The 26,012-nt window shown below is 41.9% G+C and overlaps 1 protein-coding gene across 2 annotated transcripts in view; it reads left to right on the top strand.

The window, feature by feature from the left end:
- Positions 1–26,012, top strand: part of CACNA2D2 (calcium voltage-gated channel auxiliary subunit alpha2delta 2) — a 518,774-nt gene that overhangs the window by 114,361 nt on the left and 378,401 nt on the right. For both annotated transcript variants that reach the window (XM_053377415.1, XM_053377414.1), the window contains exon 3: positions 2,336–2,452. In XM_053377415.1, the coding sequence (XP_053233390.1) occupies positions 2,336–2,452 (117 nt within the window). The remainder of the gene's footprint in view (positions 1–2,335; positions 2,453–26,012) is intronic.

Here is a 26,012-nt window from a genome sequence, read left to right as displayed (position 1 = left end):
CTTACTGAAATGTTCCAGTAAACCCTACTGAATTAATAGACTTACCTGACCATTTAAGACAGACAGCATTAGGGCACAATGTCATAAAAGCACAACACACCCTCATCATTTTTCATGGGCAAGGCTAGCTACAACCAATGGGAGCAGATTTGCCATTTCATAATAGGAAAATACTGATGTCAGGATGCCCTCTGCATCTGAAGCTTTCTCCTTGAAGATTGCTCCATTTCTTTTGCTTCCCTAATTGCTACTGCTCAGCTGGAGCCAGTGTGCCTTCAAAACACATTATTTTGTTATGCTGTTGTTTACCCAAGGAATAATAGGGCATTGGAAGAGAAAGGAAGTAAGAGAGACTATGAGAATCAGTTATGTTCACTTCTGTTGTTTAACAGCTTCTGCAAAGTATTCCCCCACCTTGCATGCATGCACGCATACACACACACGTCTGGCATGCAGAAGGACTAAGGTTTGTTATTCAGACACATCAATTCACTTCCAGCTGCCTTTACATTATCAGGATGGAGCTTGCTGTTTGCTGAGCAGCCATTTCACACAGCAGGTCAAAGGCAGTTTCAAGAACTGTATGGAAGGGGCAACTAGCGATAAACAACATCTGAAAAAACAAAACATTGCCATGTTGGGTGTTCGTAGCCCTTCATAAGCAGCTTGGATTGCAAACTTCAAAAATCTATTTCTGTAATTGATTCTCAAAGCTTTCCTTTATTTTGATAGCAGTAGCCCTATTCACATGCTGAGCACACTTTGTAAAATAGATGCACAGTTGTGAAATGGGATTGCGCTCACCTGGTTTGTCTCTGCCTGATTGCCCCTAGGCAAGCTGACCTCTACAGATTGAATGTAATGTATCAGTGACGCATGTGTGTGTAGAGTGCAATGTGTATTGGCTACACATTTTATCCTAAACACACACACACACACACACACATTTTGCCAAGTAAAGATTGTAAGTTATCAGGTTTACTTTATTCACACTGAACTCCTGCACACATTTGTTTCACTTGCTATGGCCAAGGCATCGCAGTGAACTGGGTCTAAAAGTGAGGACAATCCTGCTGCCACACCATGTATTGATTCTATTATTTCCCAACCTTTCTGTTGGCCACTATTTACACCATTTGTATAAGTGGTATGTAGTGTGGATGTTGGTGAAGAGAAGCTTTAATTCTGAAGCTTAGTAATAACACTGTGAGAGGAGTCCGTTAGGTTGATGAATTAGTTGGTTGCTCTGGTGCAAAATGCCAATCTATCCCCATTGCTGAATTTGATCCAAACATATTTCACGTCACCATTAAATTATAACCCAAGGGGTATGACAGTTCTTGTGTTCTATGTAATCTATCTATCTATCTATCTATCTATCTATCTATCTATCTATCTATCATCTATCCATACAGACTAATGTTGCACTGTTTTGTATTTATTTACCTGAATATTTCCTTCCCTTCTTGCAGGCCTTTTATCATACCAACCTGTTTCCGTCTGTTTTAAGCTCTGCTTACTCTTCCTACCACCTTCAGCCATGTACCATCTGCTGCTAGTCTCCATCCCCACTAAATTATATGCACAGTGGGAGGGATGAGGGCAGTATGCTAGTTTTTACAAAGTGGGTTGGGCATACGTGGCATTTCATGAAGTGCTTTTCTGATTGAGGCTTGGGGGCAATCTGACTATCCCAAGAAAATGAGAAACTCTGTTTCAAAGGCTTCTGGCTGTGTGGCATGCTCAGTCTGTGACAGTGAAAGAATATTCAGAAAAGAGGGGGGAAAGTGGGAAATCTCACGGAGGTTAGCAAGCTGAACTGGGCATTCAGGCACAACCTCCTGTTTCAGAGAATTATTACTAGTCTCCTTTGCACCTTCAGTGCTACCCACCCCACCCCCTGCTGGTTGGTTGGTTATTTAAGGCTGCCTTAGCATTGGGATGCCAAATATCATTTCATTTGTCTTCTCTCCCACAGTAATTCATGATGGCTCCCACTGTAGTGGTCTGAACATCTGACAGCCATTCATTTCTTTACTTTTTTTGCCTTGTTTCTGGGACAGGGATATGGTGGATTTTTGTCTGTCTGTCTCTCTGTCTGTCTGTCTGTCTGTCTGTCTGTCTTTCTCTCTCTCTTAATCCATGGAAAGGCATGATATTTCTAACAGTATTTGCAGGTCTTGGGCATATGATTGCTATTTGTATGAACACTTCATAGTCTATAGTTCCTAAAATACATTTTCTTAAAGCTGGTGCGTATGTGTGTATATGCTGTTTCTCAAAATATCCATTTCTCTTCTCTTCCCCCCCTCCCCATCTTAATATCTTTAAACAGATCTACGATGAAAAAAAGAGCCTGTTTGATGTAAGAGAAAATGTCCCAGAGAAAATAGTGGAAAAGGTGGCAGAGGACATTGAGAGTCTGTTGGCCAAGAAAGTCCAGGCATTGAAGGTAAGGTGGCTTCTTGGAGCATTAGCCTTGATTGGTGTGTCTGGTGGAAGAGGGAGTGAGCAATATGGAACTGGTATGTATGACAACATTCCAATATTTGCATAGTCTCCAGCTGATGAATCCTTTATTCAGAATGATTCAAACAATGTTTGTGAGCCATAGAGTTGGGGAATTTTATGAAATTCCAAGGATAACTGCTATTCAGCCCAAGTGCCTTTTTTGTTCTTGGTATCTCTGTCATGCAAGGGGTTGCAATTAGAGATCATTTTTAACATGACTAATGAAACATTCTTCCCTGACATGTCTGAATCTCAGTTTCCTGCCTACCCTGAGTTCTTCAGAGAAGTGACCTTTTATTCTCCTTTGGGAGCTGTAATCCATTGTGCTCACATGCAAACAACTCATGGGGGTGAGGGGCAGAAAGTATTCTGAGTCCTTTGATAAGATGTACAGTTCATTCTCATCTTGGGGTTTGGGGTACATTTTCAGTCTAACTTTCCACTGTATCACTTCCTTCCTAAATGAAGGAATAAATGTTATATTACTGCTGAAGCAAGCAAGCAAGATTAAGCTATAATGATAGGTGAAGCTGACCCTTTATGTGATGATGGGCAGGTATCTGGCATTTCTACTTAACTTTTTCTGATTAGAAATCATCACATCGAGGACTTTTGGGTTTAGCAAAGGGCTTTTATATTTATGTGGTCCTATGCATTATCTGTTTCATTTCCTCTAACTGAAGCTTCTGCATATATAGTTTTCAACTTATAAGTATCATAAAGGTGGTTTGTTATCATCATCATTATTATTACAACTTCCATGCTGCTTTCCCACAAAATTCAAAGCAATTCAGAAAATAGAACAGCAAGCATAAAACAGTACATATCAGTTTACTTTTTAAATAAATGTTTCAATGGTGATAGCAAAACAGCAAATTTCAATAGGCCATGAAATAAAAAACTGTGAAGCCTCAGCAGCAAAAGTTTGTAGGTGGGAAAAAAACAATCAGTACTGCCAAAACAGATCAGCCAGATCCTCAAAAGCAGCAGCAGTAAGATAAAGTACCTACATATTAAGGTGCAATTATGCAAAAGTGTGGTCAGCACCAATAATCTCAGCAATGGAAGTTTTCAAAGCCCAGCAATAGCACATGCTGCTTCCTTCTCTCTCTCTCTCTCTCTCTCTCTCTCTCTCTCTCTCTCTCTCTCTCTCTCACACACACACACACACACACACACATATATATATATATATATTATACATATAAATATATATAGAGAAAGAGTATATATATCCAGGCAATATATATATATATATTTCAGTTGGTGTAATCTTTTCACACCATTCCCTCTTTCACACCTAACATTCTTAATCACAGCCTGTATTCTGTGCACAGCAGCTGAGTTGATTAGTATGAGTTAGCCAAGGTAGGCAAAGCTTAACTGACCAGACAGTGTAAGGATTAATGATGGTGACTACTGATATTGATACCAGTAGACTTAAGCCTTGTATTCCTGTCACCTCTTCTGTTCTTTATACCTAGTTTTTAGTTCACATGGATGTTTGAAAGGAGACAAATACATCATGTGTTCCTAATAATTACTACAGCTGCTACTAACATTTAGTGTCAACGGTATGCCTGGCACCATGCAAGACACAGTAGTGACACCATTCTCCAAGCCAAAATGGCCCATGTTACAACAATGACATGTGTCAAATGGATTTTGCCCTGGTAAGTTTCCATGCAACACTGTCCCACTGCAGAGAAAGAAAAATATTAAATTTCCAGTTACCAAGCATGGCGCTAGAAAAGCCTTTGCCAGCAACTAGTGTGAGGAGAAGACAAAGAATGGTCAAATATCTCTCCTCCTCCCACCTTCAGATCCACCCAAAGACTGCTAGGAACTTCTGATGCAAAAGCTACCATTCATAGAATCACAGAACTGTAGAATTGGAAGGGACCCCAAGTGCCCTGCAATGCAGGGATCTCAACTAAAGCATCCATGACGGATCACCATTATTTCTACAATGATTCTCTTGCCCCTAGAACTTAGGGGGGTCAGGAGATACTTTGGGGAAGCTGGAATTTACTCTAGCTTCTGATTTCTAGGCCAGGCTTACCACGTGTGAAGAGCAAACAGGCTTGTGCATCTTTAACCACTATAGAAGCGGAAATTTTAGTGAAGGTAGCTTGTCATGCAGCATGTGGAGAAAGCTGTACCAGCCAAAATTCTCTCTTCTACACAACTATTAACAGTACAGAAATCCTGTCCTCCTTTAGAATTGGGCACTACAGGGTTACCTTGGGTTAAGTACTTAATTCGTTCCGGAGGTCCGTTCTTAACCTGAAACTGTTCTTAACCTGAAGCACCACTTTAGCTAATGGGGCCTCCCGCTGCTGCCGCGCCACCGAAGCACGATTTCTGTTCTCATCCTGAAGCAAAGTGTAACCTGAAGCGTCTGTAACTCGAGGTACCACTGTATATATGTGAGTGAACTACCGTATTTTTCACTCTATAAGACGCACCAGACCACAAGACACACCTAGTTTTTGGAGGAGGAAAACAAGGGGGGAAAATATTCTGAATCTCAGAAACCAGAACAGCAAGAGGGATCGCTGCACAGTGAAAGCAGCGATCCCTCTTGGGAGGGGTGGCTAACACCCCAGAGGACAGGAACACACTTCAAAACGACCTTGACAGATTAGAGAACTGGGCCAAAACAAACAAGATGAATTTTAACAGGGAGAAATGTAAAGTATTGCACTTGGGCAAAAAAAATGAGAGGCACAAATACAAGATGGGTGACACCTGGCTTGAGAGCACTACATGTGAAAAGGATCTAGGAGTCTTGGTTGACCACAAACTTGACATGAGCCAACAGTGTGACGCGGCAGCTAAAAAAGCCAATGCAATTCTGGGCTGCATCAATAGGAGTATAGCATCTAGATCAAGGGAAGTAATAGTGCCACTGTATTCTGCTCTGGTCAGACCTCACCTGGAGTACTGTGTCCAGTTCTGGGCACCACAGTTCAAGAAGGACATTGACAAACTGGAACGTGTCCAGAGGAGGGCAACCAAAATGGTCAAAGGCCTGGAAACGATGCCTTATGAGGAACGGCTAAGGGAGCTGGGCATGTTTAGCCTGGAGAAGAGGAGGTTAAGGGGTGATATGATAGCCATGTTCAAATATATAAAAGGATGTCACATAGACGAGGGAGAAAGGTTGTTTTCTGCTGCTCCAGAGAAGCGGACACGGAGCAATGGATACAAACTACAAGAAAGAAGATTCCACCTAAACATTAGGAAGAACTTCCTGACAGTAAGAGCTGTTCGACAGTGGAATTTGCTGCCAAGGAGTGTGGTGGAGTCTCCTTCTTTGGAGGTCTTTAAGCAGAGGCTTGACAACCATATGTCAGGAGTGCTCTGATGGTGTTTCCTGCTTGGCAGGGGGTTGGACTCGATGGCCCTTGTGGTCTCTTCCAACTCTATGATTCTATGATTCTATGATTCTATGAAAGCAACAATCCCTCTTGCTGTTCTGGCTTCTGGGATAGCTGCACAGCCTGCATTCGCTCCATAAGACGCACACACATTTCCCCTTACTTTTTAGGAGGGGAAAAGTGAGTCTTATAGAGCAAAAAATACAGTATGTAGTTTGCAAAGCTTATCTTCCAAAATGGCCCCAAGGCTTTGAGAACATCCCAGTTCAGTTAGGAATACGTCAAGACAAAAACCTGCTTCACCTTGGGAGAGTCCCAAGACTCTTTGAATCTGCCCAACTTGGCTCAGAATTCATTTGAACTAAATGCACACCCCTAGTTGTTATAGCCATACTTTACTTCCAACACAGCAGCACAGCAAGTTGCTAAGGAATGCAACTGATTGGGTTTTTCTTAGATTTATAAATAGCAAGGATCAGGGTCTTGTTTCTATGGCACTGTCTCCCTCCCAAGCGAGAATATATCTTGACCTCACTCATTCTGCTTATTATATCCATGACTCATGAAAGTGGTAATTAAAAACATAAAGTTATATTCATTGAGTCAAGTTGGGATGATGAGCAGGAGTGAATGCAGGGCAAGTAGTTTTGGCAAAGGTCTTGGGACATCCGTCTGTTTCACCTCATCCAATGCAAGCATTCTTCGCTCTTTTCCATTGTTCTGGTGTAGGAACTGGAGGGCTATATTACTGTGGGGTGTGCTTCTGATAAGCAGTAGCAGCCAAAACAGGAGCTATACTCCAAATTTATTGAAGATTCAGTGCATTCAAGTCCAGAGTGCATCCGGATTAAAAGTATTTTAATGACTGGTTTTTCTATGTTTTAGCAGTACTTCTGCAAGCCACCTTGAGCCTAGTCAAGGAAAAAGGAAGGGTATAAATAAATTAATAGTAGTACGGTAAAATTAGCATACCATACCATAGCATAGCATAGCATAGCATAGCATAGCATAGCATAGCATAGTATAGATAAGCTGCATTCTTATAATTTTATTAATATTTGCTATCTTTCCCTCTCCAAAGTGTAGATTGCTTCTAGTTACACCTGAAAATGCTGGTGTAACAGTGCAATGTCTACTTACAAGTAAGCCCCTGATTCCTATAGGACTTACTCCAGTGCATTCAATGTGTTGCGTAAAAGTTGTGCAGAAGAATGTGGGATGGGCATTTGAAGTTCTGAATTAAATATGTGCTGATTTGAATATAATTCTCTCCCCCTTCCCCCATGTCTTGTTTGACAGCTGATGCTTATTAATTTTTCACGTAATGTGTTGGGCCGCAGACAATTTACTTTGCCTTATGAATTCTGCATATTCCATAGTTTACTGGAGGTTATGCCTTGAAGTGTACAATTTCTGTTCTGTGACCTGAATAAAGACTGCTGTCTAAGTTGATGTTTTTATCACCGGCTTCATCTTGTCCAGTAATATGAGACAGAGGAATTTGGGACTGCAGAGAGGGGCAATAACAAAAAGGCCCCAAGGTGTTTTGTGCTCTCTTCAAGATTCCCGCTCTGTCCTTAATCCAGTTTGGCAGCTGAGCAGAGTCACTCTGGCTTTATCTCTTTGATAGCAGAACCTCTGATACAAGTCCCTCTATAGTTGGAGCTCAGCTCTGAATTTGGATTCTCTTTCCCTCTTGCACTGTGGTTCAAGAGAAGGTGAAGTCTGATTCTCACATTTTCCCAATAACAAAATATCTAGGAAAATGTGATATCCCAGAAAGAAATGGGAGAAGAATCTTAAGCAACCAGTTAGTAATCCTTGTGCCTGTACTGACCAATCACGGGAAAGTTCTGAAATCATCAAAATTGGTAGTCTGTTTCTGCTTCCTGTATGCTTTGGGTGCAGTTGAAGAATGTTTGGGACATTGTTCAGTCCAGGAGTTCTTATGTGGTCAGCTCAGGATTCTCTTTGTGGCAAAAACAACCAAATTAAAGTGCATGAATTGTTACCCCATCAAAATGGATGTTGTAACTGGAGCACTCTGAGATGCAATTTCACACTTCAGCAAGAGGTAAATGTATTGTCTAAAAGCATCCTTGCTTTGTTTTTAAAATGCAGAAAATGTGTGATGTTATATTTGGAGTGCAGTTTTAGGAGGAAACTTGTTTTTACCTCATATTTACATTGACTGTGACTCTGAATAGCTTACTTAATCATGCTGTGCCTCAGCATTGTGTTGGCAGTAGTTATCTAGATTATGGTATGGAGAAGGATGAGTGCGAACAATAAAAAGCATCTATACCTTTACCTTCTGTTGGGGGGAGGATTGGAGTTTATGAGTATGTGTGTTCGTAAGGTGGAGAAGGGAGGGTGATATGTCTTGAACCTGTGCTTATTTCTGTGTTTCTAGTCTGCCAACACCAAATGCTCAAAGCTTGGCCAGTTTATGCAGTCATTAGTATCAAGTAGTGCAGTTTTTTATTTTTGTTTTTGGACTATACACAGACTGGGTGCAGAGAACTGCATGTATGGATGCTCTCCCTCAAAGAACCCTTCGCATAGAAAAATGATAGATATCCAACCTTCCTACCTGGTGTAGTTAGGAATGGATCTGTTAGTTTTGTTTTGCGTGGCCAAGTGGTGACAGCCCCAGCCACCAGGGATCATAAGGAAGGAATAAAGACTCTGACAATGTTATATGGAATTAAAATTAGGCCACAACTTTATTAAACTTCTGAATGTAGGAAGACCTTGGCTCAGGCCTTGGGCGTGTATCCCTCCCAGCCCCCCAGCTGGGGAGGACTGGGGCTTATCAGGGTAAATGGGATATGGGGGTGCTCTGCAAGATGTAAGTGTAGCAGGCAGCCAAGCCCATATCCCCACACACGGGGTAGTTCATGGATAACCTTTCAGTGTGTGGCCAGTGACACCCATATATATAAACCTTTTAAGAGGGGGACCCTGGAATCACTGCCGCATCCAACCTTCCTACCTGATGTAGTTAGGGATGGATCTGTTAGTTTTGCTTTATTTCAGTTTCTTATTTTTTCCCCAAACCGAATTTCTCAACCAGCAGAAATCTGCTGTCTCTTCAGTCTGTTTTAGTTCAGTTGGAAGTTTTCAATCTCAAGCTCAACTGTTGCTTCTCTTGTGCATTTAGTGTGGGCAGGTGCATCCTTTTAACAGCACTTATAATTCTATTATTTTCCTTACATGTATTAAGTGACGTCTTTCTCAGTCCTTCAACTCTCTGACAGGAAATTGTTTTTAATGCCATGAAAAAACTGACGTGTCACAGAATAGGACTTGTCTCGCTCTTAAGAGTGCCTTGTCGCCCTATCATGGTTAGCAGCTAAGAATAGGCTGGCTCATTACAGAGATCGTTGTGCTGCTGAATTGGGGGTGAAAGCCTGCTCCAAGCTGGTGTGGGTAGCTTGGTGTTGTACTTTTCAAATGTAATTTGCTGAGGTTTTGTTTTGCTTATATTCTGGAGGAGTAAGATAGAGAGGCTGTGCAGTAGAGGGGCTCTAAGCTACTCACCCAAAAGCTCAAAATGAACCCAACCTAGGTTCTTTGCACTGTGCCTTTGCACCTTTTAAGCTACATAGAGAAGCTGTACAAGAAGAAGAAATAATCTACAAGAGCCTGTGCAGTGGTTAGCGTGTCCAGCTAGGACGGGGAAGACCCAGATTCAAATCCTCACTCATCCATGAAGTTGATTAGGTGACTTTGGGCCAGTCATTCTGAGCTCTGCCTCACAGAACTGTTTTGCAAATTAAAGGTGTGAACCACGTTCACTGCCTTGAACTAAAATTCAGGTTATGGATAAAACAAATATGTTTTCTTTTTCAGTTGCTCCACACTTGAGGGCCAACTGGTTTTGCACATCATATAGAATGTGAGAGGCAGCAAAGTACAGCCAAATAGGTCAAACACAAATACAGTACAGATAACTGGAAGCACTGGAAGTGACTTTTTTCAAAATTACATAGGAGGCCAGTGGCAGGCTTAGGCGAAAACTCTAGCTTTCAGAATTACGCCATAGAATTTAGACCATGTATAAGATTCAGATGGAGTAGCAAAAAAAGTTTGTCTTCTCATCACATTTCTCCTGAAACTTAGGAGGCAGAGGTTCTATTGACACAATACACAGATGCAGTCTCTGGAAGCACATAAGCCTACCCAACAATAGAAATGGAAATTAGTCTCTTCTGCTGAGCACTTGTCTTAAAAACCCACACAGCCTAAATTGGAGAAAAACAACATTTAAAGGTATAATCTCCTTGTTTTGTTAATTAATAGTGACAATTCATCCCTTTTCCCACTTCTTCTTTAATTGCTGGTTGGTTGGGGTTTTTTGTTTTAATTATATTTTTAATTTACTCCTAATCAAATCCTGGCTTGTTGTCTCTGTCTCTGTGTTTATTTTGTTAGCGTATGTGTTCAAGTGTGTGTGGCTGCATACTTCCCTCTGTTTTCTCCAAATTGTTTTTCCCCCACCCTTCCCAACCTGGACCAGATCCAGTAATCCAATTTGAATCCAATCTCTGAGGTCTGGAATTCTAATTTACAGATTGCAGAGTGGGAGTTGAACAATGCAAACACCAAGACAGGAGTTTATTGTCTAATCTAATCAGGGGCAATCAGATGTTTGTAACAAGTCTATCAAAACTGCATTGGGCCCTTTCACTGAACAGTGTAACCAGTCCTTTAATAATACTAAAGTGATTTAGGGTTTCATGCACTTTCATACAGATTAGCATGTGTATTTTCCTTTCTTTTTCAGGGCAGGCTTGGCAAAAGCCCAGCCCACTATGCTCTTGGAATGTCATAAGCGGCTTCATGCTCTTCTTTCATCAGTACCACACCGACTTGCATTTATTCGGGCAAGGTTCAATGTCCTTCCATCGAACCAGCTGAGCCACAGATTTTCCAAGGGTTTGGTGTCTCCGCTATGCGTGTGTGACGGGGAAACTGTTGAATCTCTTTCACATATAATGTTCAACTGTCCCCTACATAGCATAGCCAGGACTAAATTCCTGGGTCCTGCTTTACTGCGCTTGGTTGGCAGGCCTGTTGAGTCACACGCCGCACTGCTTTTGCAGGATACAGATCCTTCTGTAACTCTGCAGGTGGCGAGATTCCTGAATGCGGTTATCTCACACTCAAAAACCACCAGAAAACAACAACATCAAAACTAATCGGACTGTTATGATGAGAGTGCATGTCGGATTTCGTCTTCAGTTTTCCTTTTTCTGTGATCCGTCCCTTGGAGCTCTCCTGGCCCCAAGCTGTCATTTGGCTCTGCTCAATGACCCACCCTTGCATCGTGGTGTTCACCTTCTGTTGTCGGATATATCGGTTTTTATGTCTCTGTGTTTTTATGTTTGTACATATTTTATGGGCTAATAGCCGTAAATAAATTAAAGTTAAAGTTAAAGTCTATCAAAACTGCATTGGGCCCTTTCACTGAACAGTGTAACCAGTCCTTTAATAATACTAAAGTGATTTAGGGTTTCATGCACTTTCATACAGATTAGCATGTGTATTTTCCTTTCTTTTTCAGGGCAGGCTTGGCAAAAGCCCAGCCCACTATGCTCTTGGAATGTCATAAGCGGCTTCATGCTCTGTGAGGGTTTATCAACATGCTTGGGGTTTGGGCATGATTCCTGCAGTGTGTGTGTATATGTGTAACAAAATAAAAAAAAATTTCTTCCAGTAGCACCTTAGAGACCAACTAAGTTTGTTATTGGTATGAGCTTTCATATCTGAAGAAGTATGCATGCACACGAAAGCTCATACCAATAACAAACTTAGTTGGTCTCTAAGGTGCTACTGGAAGAAAAAAAATTATTTTGTTTCGACTATGGCAGACCAACATGGCTACCTACCCATCTGTATATGTGTGTTATATTTATTTATTTTGTTAACAATTAGTAATTAAATTATTGTGTGGAATTCAACATAGTGCTACGGAGAGTGTTCTGTCAGAACAAATTCTTCGGCTTTTCCCATGGAATGATACTCACCCTCCTACCCTGTATGATATTCAGGGGGTTCTCCCAATCATTCAGAGTGGATTGGGGGAAGGTGTGGGGGTCACACAAGAGGGAGGGAAGGACGAAAGTTTGCTGCACTAGCAGAAGTCCTTGCACTGGCTTCTATCAGCAGAATGAGTTAGTCAAATCCAGCCCATTACATTTAAATTTATTCCTTCATACACAAAAAGAAGACGGTGTACAACAAAAGAGAAGTAAAATAAAATTACAATTTAGAATAGAATGGCATCCATTAGGTCAATGGCAAAATAAGCTTAAAAGAAAACATCTTGTTGTTTAGTGCCTTGGAAAGACCTCGGAAAATAGATTACTTTTCAGCAACTGCTTCCCAGCCACACTCCTTCCTTCCTTCCTTGGTGATTCAAAATGCTAGGTGGATGGGAAATTTCATTTCTCCAGCAGTCATAAATATAGGTGCCTTGCAACTGCTGCTCTGGATGTCTGGGCAAAGAGGGAGATAGGAGTTCAGATCCTCCACAACAGTTTCATAGTAATTGCACATTTTTGCACAGTAATCCAGAAAGGTAAACTGCTAAAAAAGTTCTATACTATCCGTCCCTTGGATCTCAGTTCTTCTTCTTACACTGTTAGGGCCCTTTTTTCTGGGTCAGTGCCCCATTTGCCCAAATGGACCAGCCCGCACAGTTCCCAGGCTCTCTTCTGTGCCCCACTTCCTATGCAACAGGATCCTCCATTGCTTCAGGATGGAGAGCAAATGCACAGGTATCAGGGAATCTTGCAGAACTATCAGGCTAAGCCAGGCTTCCTCAACCTCGGCCCTCCAGATGTTTTTGGCCTACAACTCCCATGATCCCTAGCTAGCAGGACCAGTGGTCAGGGATGATGAGAATTGTAGTCTCAAAACATCTGGAGGGCCGAGGTTGAGGAAGCCAGGGCTAAGCAGCTGGTTTGGTCCTTCTCCCAGTCTGTGCACACAATGTGCTCCTATTGCTGTCCCTGTCTCCATTGGGAAAAGGAGGTTCCAGCAGCAAGCAGTTCAACTAGGCTGGCGCTTCTTTTGGGTGCAGGCAACAACCAGGACTAGACTCCTTGCTGCTACTGTTCCTACTTGAAGGAAACTTCTGGTGCCAAGCAGAAGCATATAAAGTCTAGAGCAGCCTTTCTCAACCTTGGGTCCCCTAATGTTGTTGGACTACAGCTCCCATCATCCCTAGCTAGCGGGAGCAGTGGCCTGGGATGAGGGGAGTTGTAGTCCAACAACATCCTGGAAGCCAAGGTTGAGAAAGCATGTCTGGGATATCTGATTTTTATGTCTGACTCTGCAAGATTCTTAGACTATTAATGGGCCCCAAACATGCATGTAAACATGTATTTAAGAGGTTTACATGCTTGCTGAGCCTGGACTTCTGCAATTCTACCTCTCTGTACAGTCTTAGATTACTGTTTTCTAGGTCACTAAGGATGCATTTCAGTTTCAGCCCTGGAGAGAAGAGTTGAAGCCATTACCCTCCGAAGGAGACACCTGATAAATATTTGAAAGATATATTTTACTATGAGCCCTAAGATACTATGCAGTAAGGAAAGATGTTGCTGGGGAATAAATAAGTAAATATATAGTATCTAGAGTGTGTGTGTTCTGTTTTGCTATGGGCAACATTAAACTCGGTGCACCGTATCTATATATCTTTCAACAGTCTCTTTCTAGACCTAGGAGTCTGTTTAGGAGCTGGACTATCTATTAAGGAAATACTCTGCTCACTGCTTTTCCTAGTGAGTAGAATCGAGTGTGTGTTCATCAACAAAATCCTGCTTCCCTATATGGATTAAAGGCCTAATTTAGCAAATTAAATGTAGGTGACAGACTGGAGGTGGGCAAATATTATTCACATCTTCAAAAAGAGGGGAAAGGAGGACCCAGGTAACAACCAACTGATGAACTTGACATCAATACCAGAGAAGGTCCTATAACAGATAATTCAACAGTTGGTCTGTGAGCATTTAGAAAAGGATGCTGTCATTACTAAAGCCCAGCATGAGTTTCTCAGAAATAAGTCTTGCCAGACCAATCTGAGTTCTTCTTTTGATGGAATTACAAACCTGGTGGATCAGGGAAATGCTGTGGACATAGTGTATCTTGATTTAAGTAAGGCTTTTGATAAAGTCCCCCACAATATTCTCAAGAGGAAGCTGGTAAAATGTGAGTTGAACAAGGTAACTGTTAAATAATTTGTAGCTGGTTGACTGACTAAACCCAGAGGGTTCTGTCCTGGGCCCATTGTTGTTCAACGTCTTTATAAACAACTTGAATGAAGGAATTGAAGGGATGTGCATCAAATTTGCAGATGACATGAAACTGGGAGGGGTAGCTGATGTTGCAGAAGACAGAATCAAAATTCAAAATGTCTTAACAGATTGGAGAACTGGACCCAATCTAACAAAATGAATTTCAATAGGGACAAATGTAAAGTCCTGCACTTAGGCAAGAAGAACCAGATGCACCTGGCTTACCAGCAGTACATGTGAAAAGGATTTAGGGGTCTTGGTTGGCCACCAGGCTTAACATGAGTCAACAGTGTGATGCAGTAGCAAAAAAGGGAATGCTCTTCTAGGCTGCATCAACAGAAGAATAGTGCCCAGATCAAGGGAAGCAATAGTACAGCTCTATTCTGCCTTGGTCAGACCACACCTGGAATACTGTGCCCAGTTTTGGGTGTCACAATTTAAGAAGAATGTTGACAAGCTGGAACGTGTGCAGAGGAGGGCAACCAAGATGATCAAGGGTCTAGAAACCAAGCCTTATGAAGAATGGTTGCGGGAGCTGGGTATGTTTAGCCTGGAAAAGAGGAGACTGAGAGGAGATATGATAGCCATCTTCAAATATCTAAAGGACTGTCACATGGAAGATGGAGCAAGCTTGTTTTCTCCTGCTCAGGAAGGTAGAACTCAAACCAATGGCTGCAAGCTACAAGAAAGGAGATTTCAACTAAACATTTGGAAAAACTTTCTGACAGTAAGAGCTATTTGGCAAAGGAACAGACTCCCTCTGGAGGTGGTGGACTCTTCTTCCTTGGAGGTTTTTAAGCAGAGTTTGGATGGCCATCTGTTAGCCGAGATTCCTGCATTGCAGGGGGTCAGACTAGATGGGTCCCTTCCAACTCTAAGATTATGTGATTCTGTAATTCTAGGCACATATTGAGTCACTTCACACATAATACTAAACCAGGGATTCCACATTCTTGTGCCAAACCATGACAATGCTAATGTTCATGAGCTGGACTGAGCCCAAGAGATATTCGGCCCTGTTTTCTCCCTTCCCCTCTTCCCCAACAGCTGGGAAAATGACTTTGTCAGTGTTTATGACAGGTTGTCATGTCATTTGAATCAAGGACAGGTATTTATAACAAGAAGACAGGAGTGCCTGGCATGCTCTGGTCCATGGGGTCACGAAGAGTCGGACACTACTAAACGACTAAACAACAACAATTTATAACAAACTCTGATTTGTTTAAGAAAGCAACTTCAAAATCCATAGCTTAAGGTTTGCTTGTTTTGAAATTGACAATTTGTTAAAACCACAGTCAGTGTGGTGTAGTGGTTAAGAGCAGTGGACTTGTAATCTGGTGAACCGGGTTCGATTCCCTGCTCCTCCACATGCAGCTGCTGGGTGACCTTGGGCTAGTCACACTTCTCTGAAGTCTCTCATCCCCACTCACCTCACAGAGTGTTTGTTGTGGGGGAGGAAGGGAAAGGAGAATGTTAGCCGCTTTGAGACTCCTTAGGGTAGTGATAAAGCGGGATATCAAATCCAAACTCTTCTCACAGTCCCACATAACAAGCTGACATTCAAGGAAGCTGAAAGCAAATGTCAGTTTTACAGTGGGAAGAGAGGGAAAGGTGGAGTGTGTGCCTCTATCAGACTCATGCATGTAGCACAAACTAATGTTTAGCATGACACATTACTGTGACCATAGTTGCTCTTCTGTTTTGTCTTGAATTTCCCTAAATGAACAAGCTAGCTATTGCTAATGCCAGCAACTAACAACAGAAAACCTTCTCACTACTCGAGTGGCAGTCACACACGTACAGTGATACCTCAGGTTAAGAACTTAATTCGTTCTGGAGGTCCATTCTTAATCTGAAACTGTTCTTAACCTGAAGTACCACTTTAGCTAATGGGGCCTCCCACGCATCGCCACCACTCAATTTCTGTTCCTAACCTGAAGCAAAGTTCTTAACCCAAGGTACTATTTCTGGGTTAGCAGAGTCTGCAACCTGAAGCGTCTGTAACCTGAAGCGTCTGTAACCCGAGGTACCACTGTACTTTCCTATTATGGTTTTTTTTTAAAATGTTTTCTCCAGTATAATATGTTGGCTGCCCTGTTAGGAAGAGTTCATGAATGAGGAGACAGTGGTTCTGACCTGCTCTTGCTATTTCCATGTTTCTTTTGTGGTTTCCTCCTCTCAGAGTTCCAGTTTAGTTATTCTGCTCTATTTGTCCATCCATCCCATGCTTCCTTATTTGTTGCAAGGTGACCTCTGTGGTTCAGCACATTCCTGTGCTCCTAACGGATCTTGAATCTTGCTTTTGATACACATTGACAGCCATTGCAAAAGCAGTACATTTGCAATCACCCATTGTTGCTTAATTGCATATAGAAGTTTTGTGTTCCACAGGTCTCAATTAGTTGAAAGGTACATTAGAGCCGTTTTTTGTTTAAACTAGGGAACTTGTTTTCATTTATGGTAAATCTTTTTAATTGCTCTAACTATAAAAGCTCATACACTTTATTGAAATTGCTGTTCTTCCTTGATGCAGTTGCATGAAGAGCCCTTTGTAAGATATGGAGTTGCTAAGTTGTAGCTGTTTAAAAAACAATGATGATCAAGTTATCTCCCTGTTCTCAGCATGTAATGTCATCACCAACATTCATGAGCTCTCAACTCTGGGAGCTCAAATCAGGTAGAACATCTCTGAGGGAGGAGAAATTGTAAGGATCCTCACACCTAAGCAGGAGCAGATTTGGGGAGGGGGTGGGGCAAGAAGGGGGTGAGGTACCATCAGGCAAGCGGAAGTATCTGCACAAACGAATCACATTAGTAGAATACTGCCCTGTATATTTACCGTAACCTCTGGCACCTCAGCAGATACAACAAAATGAGAAATAGCAAGAAAAGTCCTATTATTCTTGGGGGAAAAGACGACTTATTATTGCCTACTTCCCATCATATCTGCTATCCCCATTATCTGCCACTGGGCCTTATGCTAGGCAGACAAAGAAGACCAATTTGAGTATGCATTTATCTTAATAAAGATACTATTTAATGACCAGTAAGCATACTTTTTCTTGCATATGATGCAATCTAAAATACATGAGCCTGAAACATGATTGCATTTACCCTATTCCCACAGAAGAGCTTTTCTTTCTTCCTTTAGCAGTTGATGTCCATTAAATCTTTTGAGTGATGCTGGAACAATGTATGGAATATCTCAGTTTAGTATCTCTTAAATCTTAATAATAATAAAAAGCCCAGAGCCGACAAGAATGTAAATTGCACATACAATTGTGATAAAAAGCTGCAGATAACATTAAAGAGATTGTATCAGTTTAATGCAAGTTTAGTGCCAAACTCTGTGATCCGTTCTTTAAAGAGCAATCCTTGTTAGCCGGCAGAAAGTATTTAAATTGCCTAAGCTTGCTCTACAAACCATCTGTAAATCCACAGCCCTTAGTTCAAAACACTCTTTGCTTCCTAGGGATTAGTGAAAAACCTGTCTGACTGTCATATATCACAATAATAACCTACTTTTTCTATTTATTTACTGGTTGCCTGTGTCTGTAGACCTTTGAGTGCCTAACAAAAAAACATACCATAATTTTCTGTGTATAACACGACCCCATGCATAATTTTGGGAGCCCAGAATTAAGAAATTTAAAAATTAAGAAAGTTGTTGAGCTTGTAAGTTCGCTGAGCTGTTGGGCAGTTTTTCGACGATCCCCCTGCTCTGGCTGACGGAACTGGTGCCGTAACTCACCGCATACTGGCACTCACAGCATACTCTTCCTAAGCCAGGAAGAGCAAGTAAGCAACCTCCTCACCAACATTCCCTGCTACCACCGCAGCTCCAGCCCTCACTTACTTACTGTATTAACCCATGTATAAGACGATGACCCCCAATTTATCACTAACATTTTTCAGAGGAAAATGTCATCTTACACATGGAAAAATACAGTAATTAAAAGCATAATTTTAACAGAGAGGCAGCACAGCCTAGTAAATTCCAAAATGCATGAGCAAAATTACTAAGAGTGTATCTGCCAACCTGTATTGAAGATACTGCCTATAAAGTAGATTAAACTGATGTGAGAAAGGCTCTTAGGTGAACATGCATATTATACAGTATTTATGTAACAAAACTTTTAATCCAACAAAATCTAAACAGGGGTGCCAGTGTCTTTGGATCTCAAGCTTTGGGGTGCTGATTCTGGTGAATCATTTTAAATCACTGTGGATCAAGAAGGTCAGACTCTCTGTAGCATCAGCAATAAGATGCCATTTTAAAGTTGATCAATATGTGCTGCAGGAGATCTGTGGTTGTATGTCGAAACTTGTGTTTTTAATAGGAAGTCACTGTGTGAGGTAAATGTAAAATGGACTGAAGGAGCAGTGATGTTGGAGGGGGCTAACCCTCCCCGCCATGTTGTGTGTTTTGCACTTATTGGTCCTTTGCAATATAAACATGGGTGTTCCTCAGAAGCCAATTGTCTCTGCAGCAGAGTTCATCATTCCTACGTTGGACCAGATCAATCAGCCGCAGCCTCCCAAACCATACCTTCTACCTAATCTCCCTTCTGTTCCCAGCTCTCCTCTACCTGTTCCTGGCTCTTATTTCCAGCCCTCCTCCTTCTGCCAATGACTGCACCTTTTCAACCAAATGAAGGTGATGATCACATTGCTCTCTTGTCCTTATCTCACTGTGCTGTCTGCTAGAAATATGAATTCCGAATCTCTTGTTTTTCATGATTTGGGGGGCTACTGAACTACAAATGCCAATGAATTTCTCCCCAGACCTGCCTCAAAATGAGACTTAAGTTTTACAAGCCCCAACCTTTCACTCCTATTGGGATCGAAATCTGAATCACAGAGGATTTACTTCAGTGATCCTGTCCTTCTTCTCCTTCATTGGCCAGACTGATGAGGCACAGTGGGTTATGATAGACTCCTTGATTTAGGAGGAACTAAAGCTATAACAGTCTTTTTCAGAGGGGGTAATGGAGGGAAGTTGGGGGGAAATTCCCTTTTACTCCTGCTGCTTCCACAGCTGCTTTATATTGCCAGTGACAAAGAATGGGGAAAGGTATATTTTGGGCATGGGCAGAGGTTGTGTATCACTTAATCCATGGTGATTACTCCTAACTAAATGTGTGCTCTATCTCTGTTGAAAGGTATTATGCTTGTGTTGGCACTGAATTACACTGATTTTTTTGCCTGTGGGGATTAAACTGTGTAAAAGTTGATTCACATAATGAATGATCCCCATGCATGTGTGAATTGGACCTTTAGAAATTGTGTGGGCACTGTTTATCCAACTTTTGCCTGGAAAAAACCACAATATAATTCAGTAAAATGTTGATAGAAGGGATGAACTTTATTCTCTCGTTGCTTTGTAAACTTACAGGGGTCTGGATGTGTATGTGTTTAATTCAAGAACAATGGAACATGTGAAAATTAGTAAGACCACTCAAGGTCATCTGTACCTTGAATTCTCCATTTAATTGTACCCCCCACAAACAAACAAACAAACAATACCTTCCCTCTGCCCTGAACATCTAAATTCAACCATAATAAACCCTTTCTAAGTGTGCTTTATTCCGTATATACCCAGCAATTGTAAAACCTGAACCATAACACTATTCCTGCTAATTGTATCACTTCAGATTTATTTCTTGGCAACATTATCACTAGCCTCAGGCACCACCACAATCATCAGGAAACACGGAATGAGTATAACTCCTTCGCTGTTTCCATTAAACCTGAGCTAAGCGTCTGGTCCTGTTTTGATGAGAGCCAAGACTGATGAGCCTTTGTGGCTTGCAGAATACTCCCTTCAGGGATTCTTGTTTCGATAAAGCTATGTACAGATGGAAGGATCATTAGCTGAATGTGTCTGGATTTGTGAGTGGAGGGGAAGAGATTCTTCTTGCGTTTCTGTCCTTTTAACTTGTTTGGTCAGTTCCTGGCCTCTCCTTTCGCATTTTCCTTCTGCAAATCCAGTTGTGCGCTTCACTCACTTGTGCACATGTCAGATGTTGCAAAGTAAGTAGTCTAGCTGGAAGTCTTGGGAGCTGATAAATGGAACTGCTTTAGCTCAAAGCCAGAGATGATGTTTCTACTGTGACGAGTTTGCCACTTTGCAGGAATATCATTAGTATTGACAGGCTGTGGAAGCTGCTAACTTAACTATTGAGCCTGAACTCAATATATATTCAGTGTAGGGATCATTTCAGGTTGAACTGGACTGAAGCAGAATGGCAAGTTGTGTGCATGTGTAATGAACAACCTTTTGTTCGTTTGATCCATTCCTGCCTTGGCAGTTGGTGTCCAACAAAGAGAAGCTACAATAGTGATTATCTCTGTTGTCTTCATCCCCCTTGAAGAGTGCATTGTACCTGGCAGCTTATAGGCTGCTGGAAGGAAGGAAGGAAGGAAGGAAGGAAGGAAGGAAGGTAGGAAGGAAGGAAGGAAGGAAGGAAGGAAGGAAGGAAGGAAGGAAGGAAAAGACACCATTGCCCCCCCTCCCCCAGAATTAAGAATAGCAATTCCCCTACTGTCTCTTCTTACTTGTTAGTAATCAGGCACATTTAGACTAGGGCGCCAACTCTAAGGGCCCCAGGTCCCTTCAGCCCCCCCCAATATTTGGGGGGCATCCCAATGAATCTGGTAATAATAAATGACTAAAAAAAGTGCAGAACACACTCAATGGCTCCGCAGCTGTACCACACTTTATTTTTTTGGGGGGAGGGAGTAAACTAAAGAAAATATTCACGTGTGAAATGGGAAGTTTTCTTTGTTCTGCTTTTGGAGCCAGCTACATTCCACGCTATTATACATTTGGAGCCAGCTACATTCCACGCTACATTCCACTATCTCTCTCTTCAACACATATCCCCCCACCCACACCACAGAGGAAAGAGGGAGAAGGCAGAGGGAGCAATGGGGAGAGAGGAAAAGCCTATGAAGAGTGTTTGTGCAGTGTGGGAGGGGGGGAGATCACAGTCTCTGCCACATGTACTTCCAGCAGCAAGATAAGCTCCCATTGACAGTTGCAGCTGCAGGGTCCTCTCATTTAAATCCCCCAAACTTGCAATTTAAACTACTTAAGACACACTGTAAGAGTCAAGAGAGGAGGGAGGGACATTGTCCAGAGCTTCACCATTTATTATCAAGTTTCTTTTCTGCTGCCCCTTCTTCCTCCCTGTGCCCCACCCTCCCTCCCATATCAGTGTCTACCTGCTCCCCCCAATATTTTCTTCAAGTTGGCACCCCTGCATCTAGATAATGTCAGACACACCCACACACACCCAGCGTGCAAAACACTAAAGTTAATCTGGTTTCAAATTCAGTATAGTACTAAATCATCATTTGTTGTTATCACAAGTGACTATGACCTGGAGGTATATAGGGACTCTAATGCCCTTTGGGGGTCCTTCAGATGCTGCATGACTGGTTCTCATTGGTTTTATCCATTTTTTAGTATAGAAGTATGAAGGTGCTGGTGATCAGGTGCTTATTGATTCTGTGGGACCTTCCCAACTGATCTATCTTAGGGTTGGCATTTTCCGGACTAGATACAGGATTTGGCCATCGGAAACAGTGTCTGGGTGAAAACCACTGAAATATCTGGGAAAATCCAGACGTATGGCAACCCATGTCAAACTTCCTTAAAAATAGCTCAAAAACTTCTTTTTTGAGATTTTGCAACAACTTTGGGCACAACTAAAACAAAGCTTAACAACTTTGCCCAACGAAAAGCTCAACAACTTATTTTGTGTCTGGATTTTTTCAAATATGGCAACCCTAATCCATCTTGTTCCCTGTTCCTCCTCTGAGCGCAGGTACGATTTGCTACCGGCAAACATCATGTTATGGATCACAAAAAATAGATTATAAATGCCCATTCGTCCATTAGCAAAGCAAGACATGTAGTTTAATAAACATAATCTACCGGGATGTGTTCATTATATTTATTTATATAAAAAAATATCTGCCCCACCTTTTTAGTGCCCACGTGCACTACTCAGGACGGCTTACAAAATTTAAAATCTCAATGCAATAAAAAGATATTAATATACAAAGAATAGAACAACACATAAAACACTCTTCATTTAAAAATTATTTAAAAGCCACAATGGCAGCAATCACAGGTGTGTTTTTTTAAAAACCCACCTGCTATTTGTTTTAGTAGTCAAAACCCTGCTGGAATGAAAATGCTTTTACTAGCCAGTGAAAAAAAAATTCGGAAAAGGCGGGCATCTGCACTTCACAGCACAAGGTATACCACAGTATTGGTGCAGCCACTGAGAAGCCTCAATTGCTTCTAGTCATCACTTGGGACTGACACATTATAAAATATTTAGCTAAGTCTAGTGACAAAAGGGTCTAACATTTTCACCAAGATATAGAGAGAATTGGGAACTGACCTATCGCTCAATAGTTCCTGCCAGAATCCATAAAAATAGCTGAGTTGCTTTTGATTTTACTATCTCTGGCTATTTATTTATTTTTTTAAACCCCTCTCGTATGACTGTGTAAAAAAAACCAACACAGACAGTGGGATGGACATGCCAAGAAGCTTGACTGATTGAAATGGGATCAATAAATTATATGCAGACGAAAAGGTACTTATGCTTAGGCAGTGTTGAATCTCCTTGTGATTTCAGCAACATACCAAGAGCAGAAATATGCTGATAATTATTTAAATTAGACTGAGATCCTTGAATTCTCTCCCCCTCCCCCAAGTAGCAGCATTTCAGTACTTGTCCAGATGAGTGGTAATTTTCTCAAATGGAAAGGTTTGTTAAACATGCCAGGCAGTGCTTTAGTAATATTTAGAACACCAATTAACTTTATTACAGTTTTCAACAAAAGATGCTTCAACAAGGGTGCTCAGGTCAGATCAGAAGGGCTGATTCACCTTTCCCCCATTCTCTTGGAGGTTTCAGGCTATAGTTACCTCCTTTTATCTCTATTCACTCTCCTCCTGACAATGCCAGGTTGGGCAGTGGTAAAGGCCTCAACATTGCCAGGGAGGGGCAAGGATGGTCTCTCACCTGCTACTGCTAAGAAGGAGGGTTAGGCATCACTGCGTGCTCATTTGCCTTCCCTCTTGTCTCTGCATGATTGGGAAAGGGGGTATTTAGTCAAGGAGGTGACACTACCTTGTCCCTCTGGATGGCAGATCGAACAATTAGAAAGAGGAGGTGCTGCCATAGGTAGTTGTAGTACACAGAAGGGATGGAACACAGAGGGACTCAAAAGAGGATATTTTGCCAGCCTCCCCACCCCTTTCCCCACTCCCCAAAAAAGAACCTGGAGCGACTCTTCTTGACTAAGGGGTCATCCTAAGCAGTGCTGAAGACACGATCTCTGTATCTCTGATCAACCAGTTTAATACTGCTTCTGTAGTCTTGCACAACTGCTTCATTTTTTGCCATAAGCTTGCCGTAATGAATTGGCTAACTCATTTAATATACTTTCCACTACAGTACTATGCTTCTACTTCCATCTACTTCCCTATCACTATAAAAAAGCCCACTTTGCCCCACCAACATCACTGGCACTCATCCCAAATATGTGTGAATAGGTGTATAAATGTAGCATGCTTATACACGTGAATACATGTGTTTGAGCATGTGTGTGTGTGAGAGAGGGGTTGTTTTCAAAAAGGGCAAATTCTCCCAACTCCATCTGGCTGCCATGTCTCTTTTGTGTGTATGTGTTAATTTGCCTGAATTCATGTGAACATTTGTATGCATTGATTTGTACGAGAGAGAGAGAGAGAGAGAGAGAGAGAGAGAGAGAGAGAGAGACAAACAGACAGACAGACAGAATATGCATGAAAGGAAGTGGGTGACTGAGGAAGCAGGAGGGAAATGGAGTTTTGGAGGTATTTCTGCACAGGAGGGACAAAAGTTCGCAGGTGTCAGGGTGCTGTCAGCAGCTCCCAGGAAAGTATAAAGACAAGGAAAAGTTTCTTACCATCCTTTTTTATTTCAATATTACAGAGAGGCTATAGAATCCAGCCTCTTGGATAATGGCATTGTCCCAAGTGAATCTCCACACCCATCTCCCCCACTTCCTCATTTGTGACTTCTATGGGTGCTGCTACATGCCCTCTGTCTTTGAGCTCTTTGCTCCTGCTTTCAAGGGTCGCTGGGTTCTGGGAGGGGGAGTCTGGAATGCTTTCTAAAGACACTGTGTCTGTCCCCCCTGCCCCCTGCTTCCTCCTCCTCTCCCATTATTTCCCAACTTTCCCCCTCATCTGCCCCTGAGCTGTGACCTCCCTCAAACCCCTGTTGTAAATCTAAATTGTCTTCCTCTTCTTCCTCCCTGAAAGGGTCAGGCTGGGGAGGGGCCTTTACCATTCCTCCTCTGCCCAGTCCCTGACATCAGGAAGGATTAAGGTATATAGCGGAAAGTTTTGCACAGGAGGGTCAAAGGTTCAGCCATAAGAATCTGGTGATTGAGGGAAAAATAAAACTTACCTAGGACTCTGCTCTCCTGATTGGATAACTATATAAAATATGCCTAACTATGCGTGTTTACCCCTGTTCATTTTTATTTGATTTTATGGGTAATTGCTCAAACTACAAAGTTAAGTTCCACCCCTCAATCTTTTTCTCAAAAAAAAATCTACCTTGCTGCCTTACTAAAACTACAGTGCTACCTCAGGTTAAGAACTTAATTCGTTCTGGAGGTCCGTTCTTAACCTGAAACTGTTCTTAACCTGAGGTGCCACTTTAGCTAATGGGGCCTCCCGCTGCCACAGCAGCGCAATTTCTGTTCTCATCCTGAAGCAAAGTTCTTAACCCGAGGTACTATTTCTGGGTTAGTGGAGTCTGTAACCTGAAGCGTATGTAACTTGAAGCATCTGTAACCTGAGGTACCAGTGTATAAGTAAAAGAGTGTTTGTTTTGAAAACAGTCTGGGACTTTATTTACCCCACACTTAAGTGCTATTTGCTCCACACCATTGCATTCTACCTAGCGTAGGGACTGCCTCCTTTCCTTCTCAAGGAGCAAACTACAGTCCATGCCATCACAGAGTTTTCCCCACATTGTGCAATATTGTTGTATGCCATATGCCTGCTACATATGGATGGCCCTGCATAGTTTGTCATAGTCCTGCCCTGACAGATGATTCCTGTCACTGGGTAGGAGAGGGTGGTGGAGACAAAAGATCACAGCTGCCCTTCCATATTATGCATCATGCACAAACGTTTAGTGATCGTGGTCTTGTAAACCAAAAACAAACCTTTAGTCCAGATGACTCTGTGCAGAAGTGATGCTGTGTTTTCTGTTTTTTGCATTGTGACAAATGGTTGCAAATATAAACATGGCTGCTGACATTGTTTCAAGGCATGAACATCTCTGATGCTATTGATTTCACATTGTGCAGTCCCATGGCTATTTATTGTGTCTGTCAGTTATTTGAAAGAAATATGAAATTTTCAGAATACGAAGCATAAAGCAAAAAACCAACAAAAACAATTGAGAGAAACACACAGCAGCTTATTGTGGATAAGGCTTGTGCTGCATTGTGGCAGCAGAGACTGTCGTATGCAAGCTATAGTGTGATTACAACTTGAACTTGTGATATATGGGCAGATTCTCATCATTCCATTCAGTCATTATTTCATGTAAAGTGTGCAAATTGGCCCTTTAATGGTCTGGGTTTCTAATATTCCATTTTTTAGGACAGGCATGATGGCATCCGAAGACTTTTATTTTGACCCCACTTCTGCCATGTAACTTCTTGATGGATGCTGAAAATGAGAGGAAAAGCAAAAGGACTGATTGAATGCATTATTGCAGAA

This window comes from Podarcis raffonei, chromosome 2 (genome assembly GCF_027172205.1).
Source record: "Podarcis raffonei isolate rPodRaf1 chromosome 2, rPodRaf1.pri, whole genome shotgun sequence".
NCBI classification, from domain to species: Eukaryota; Metazoa; Chordata; class Lepidosauria; order Squamata; family Lacertidae; genus Podarcis; species Podarcis raffonei.
Note: the sequence above shows the minus strand (reverse complement) of the source record. Positions and strands in the feature narration are given on the sequence as shown.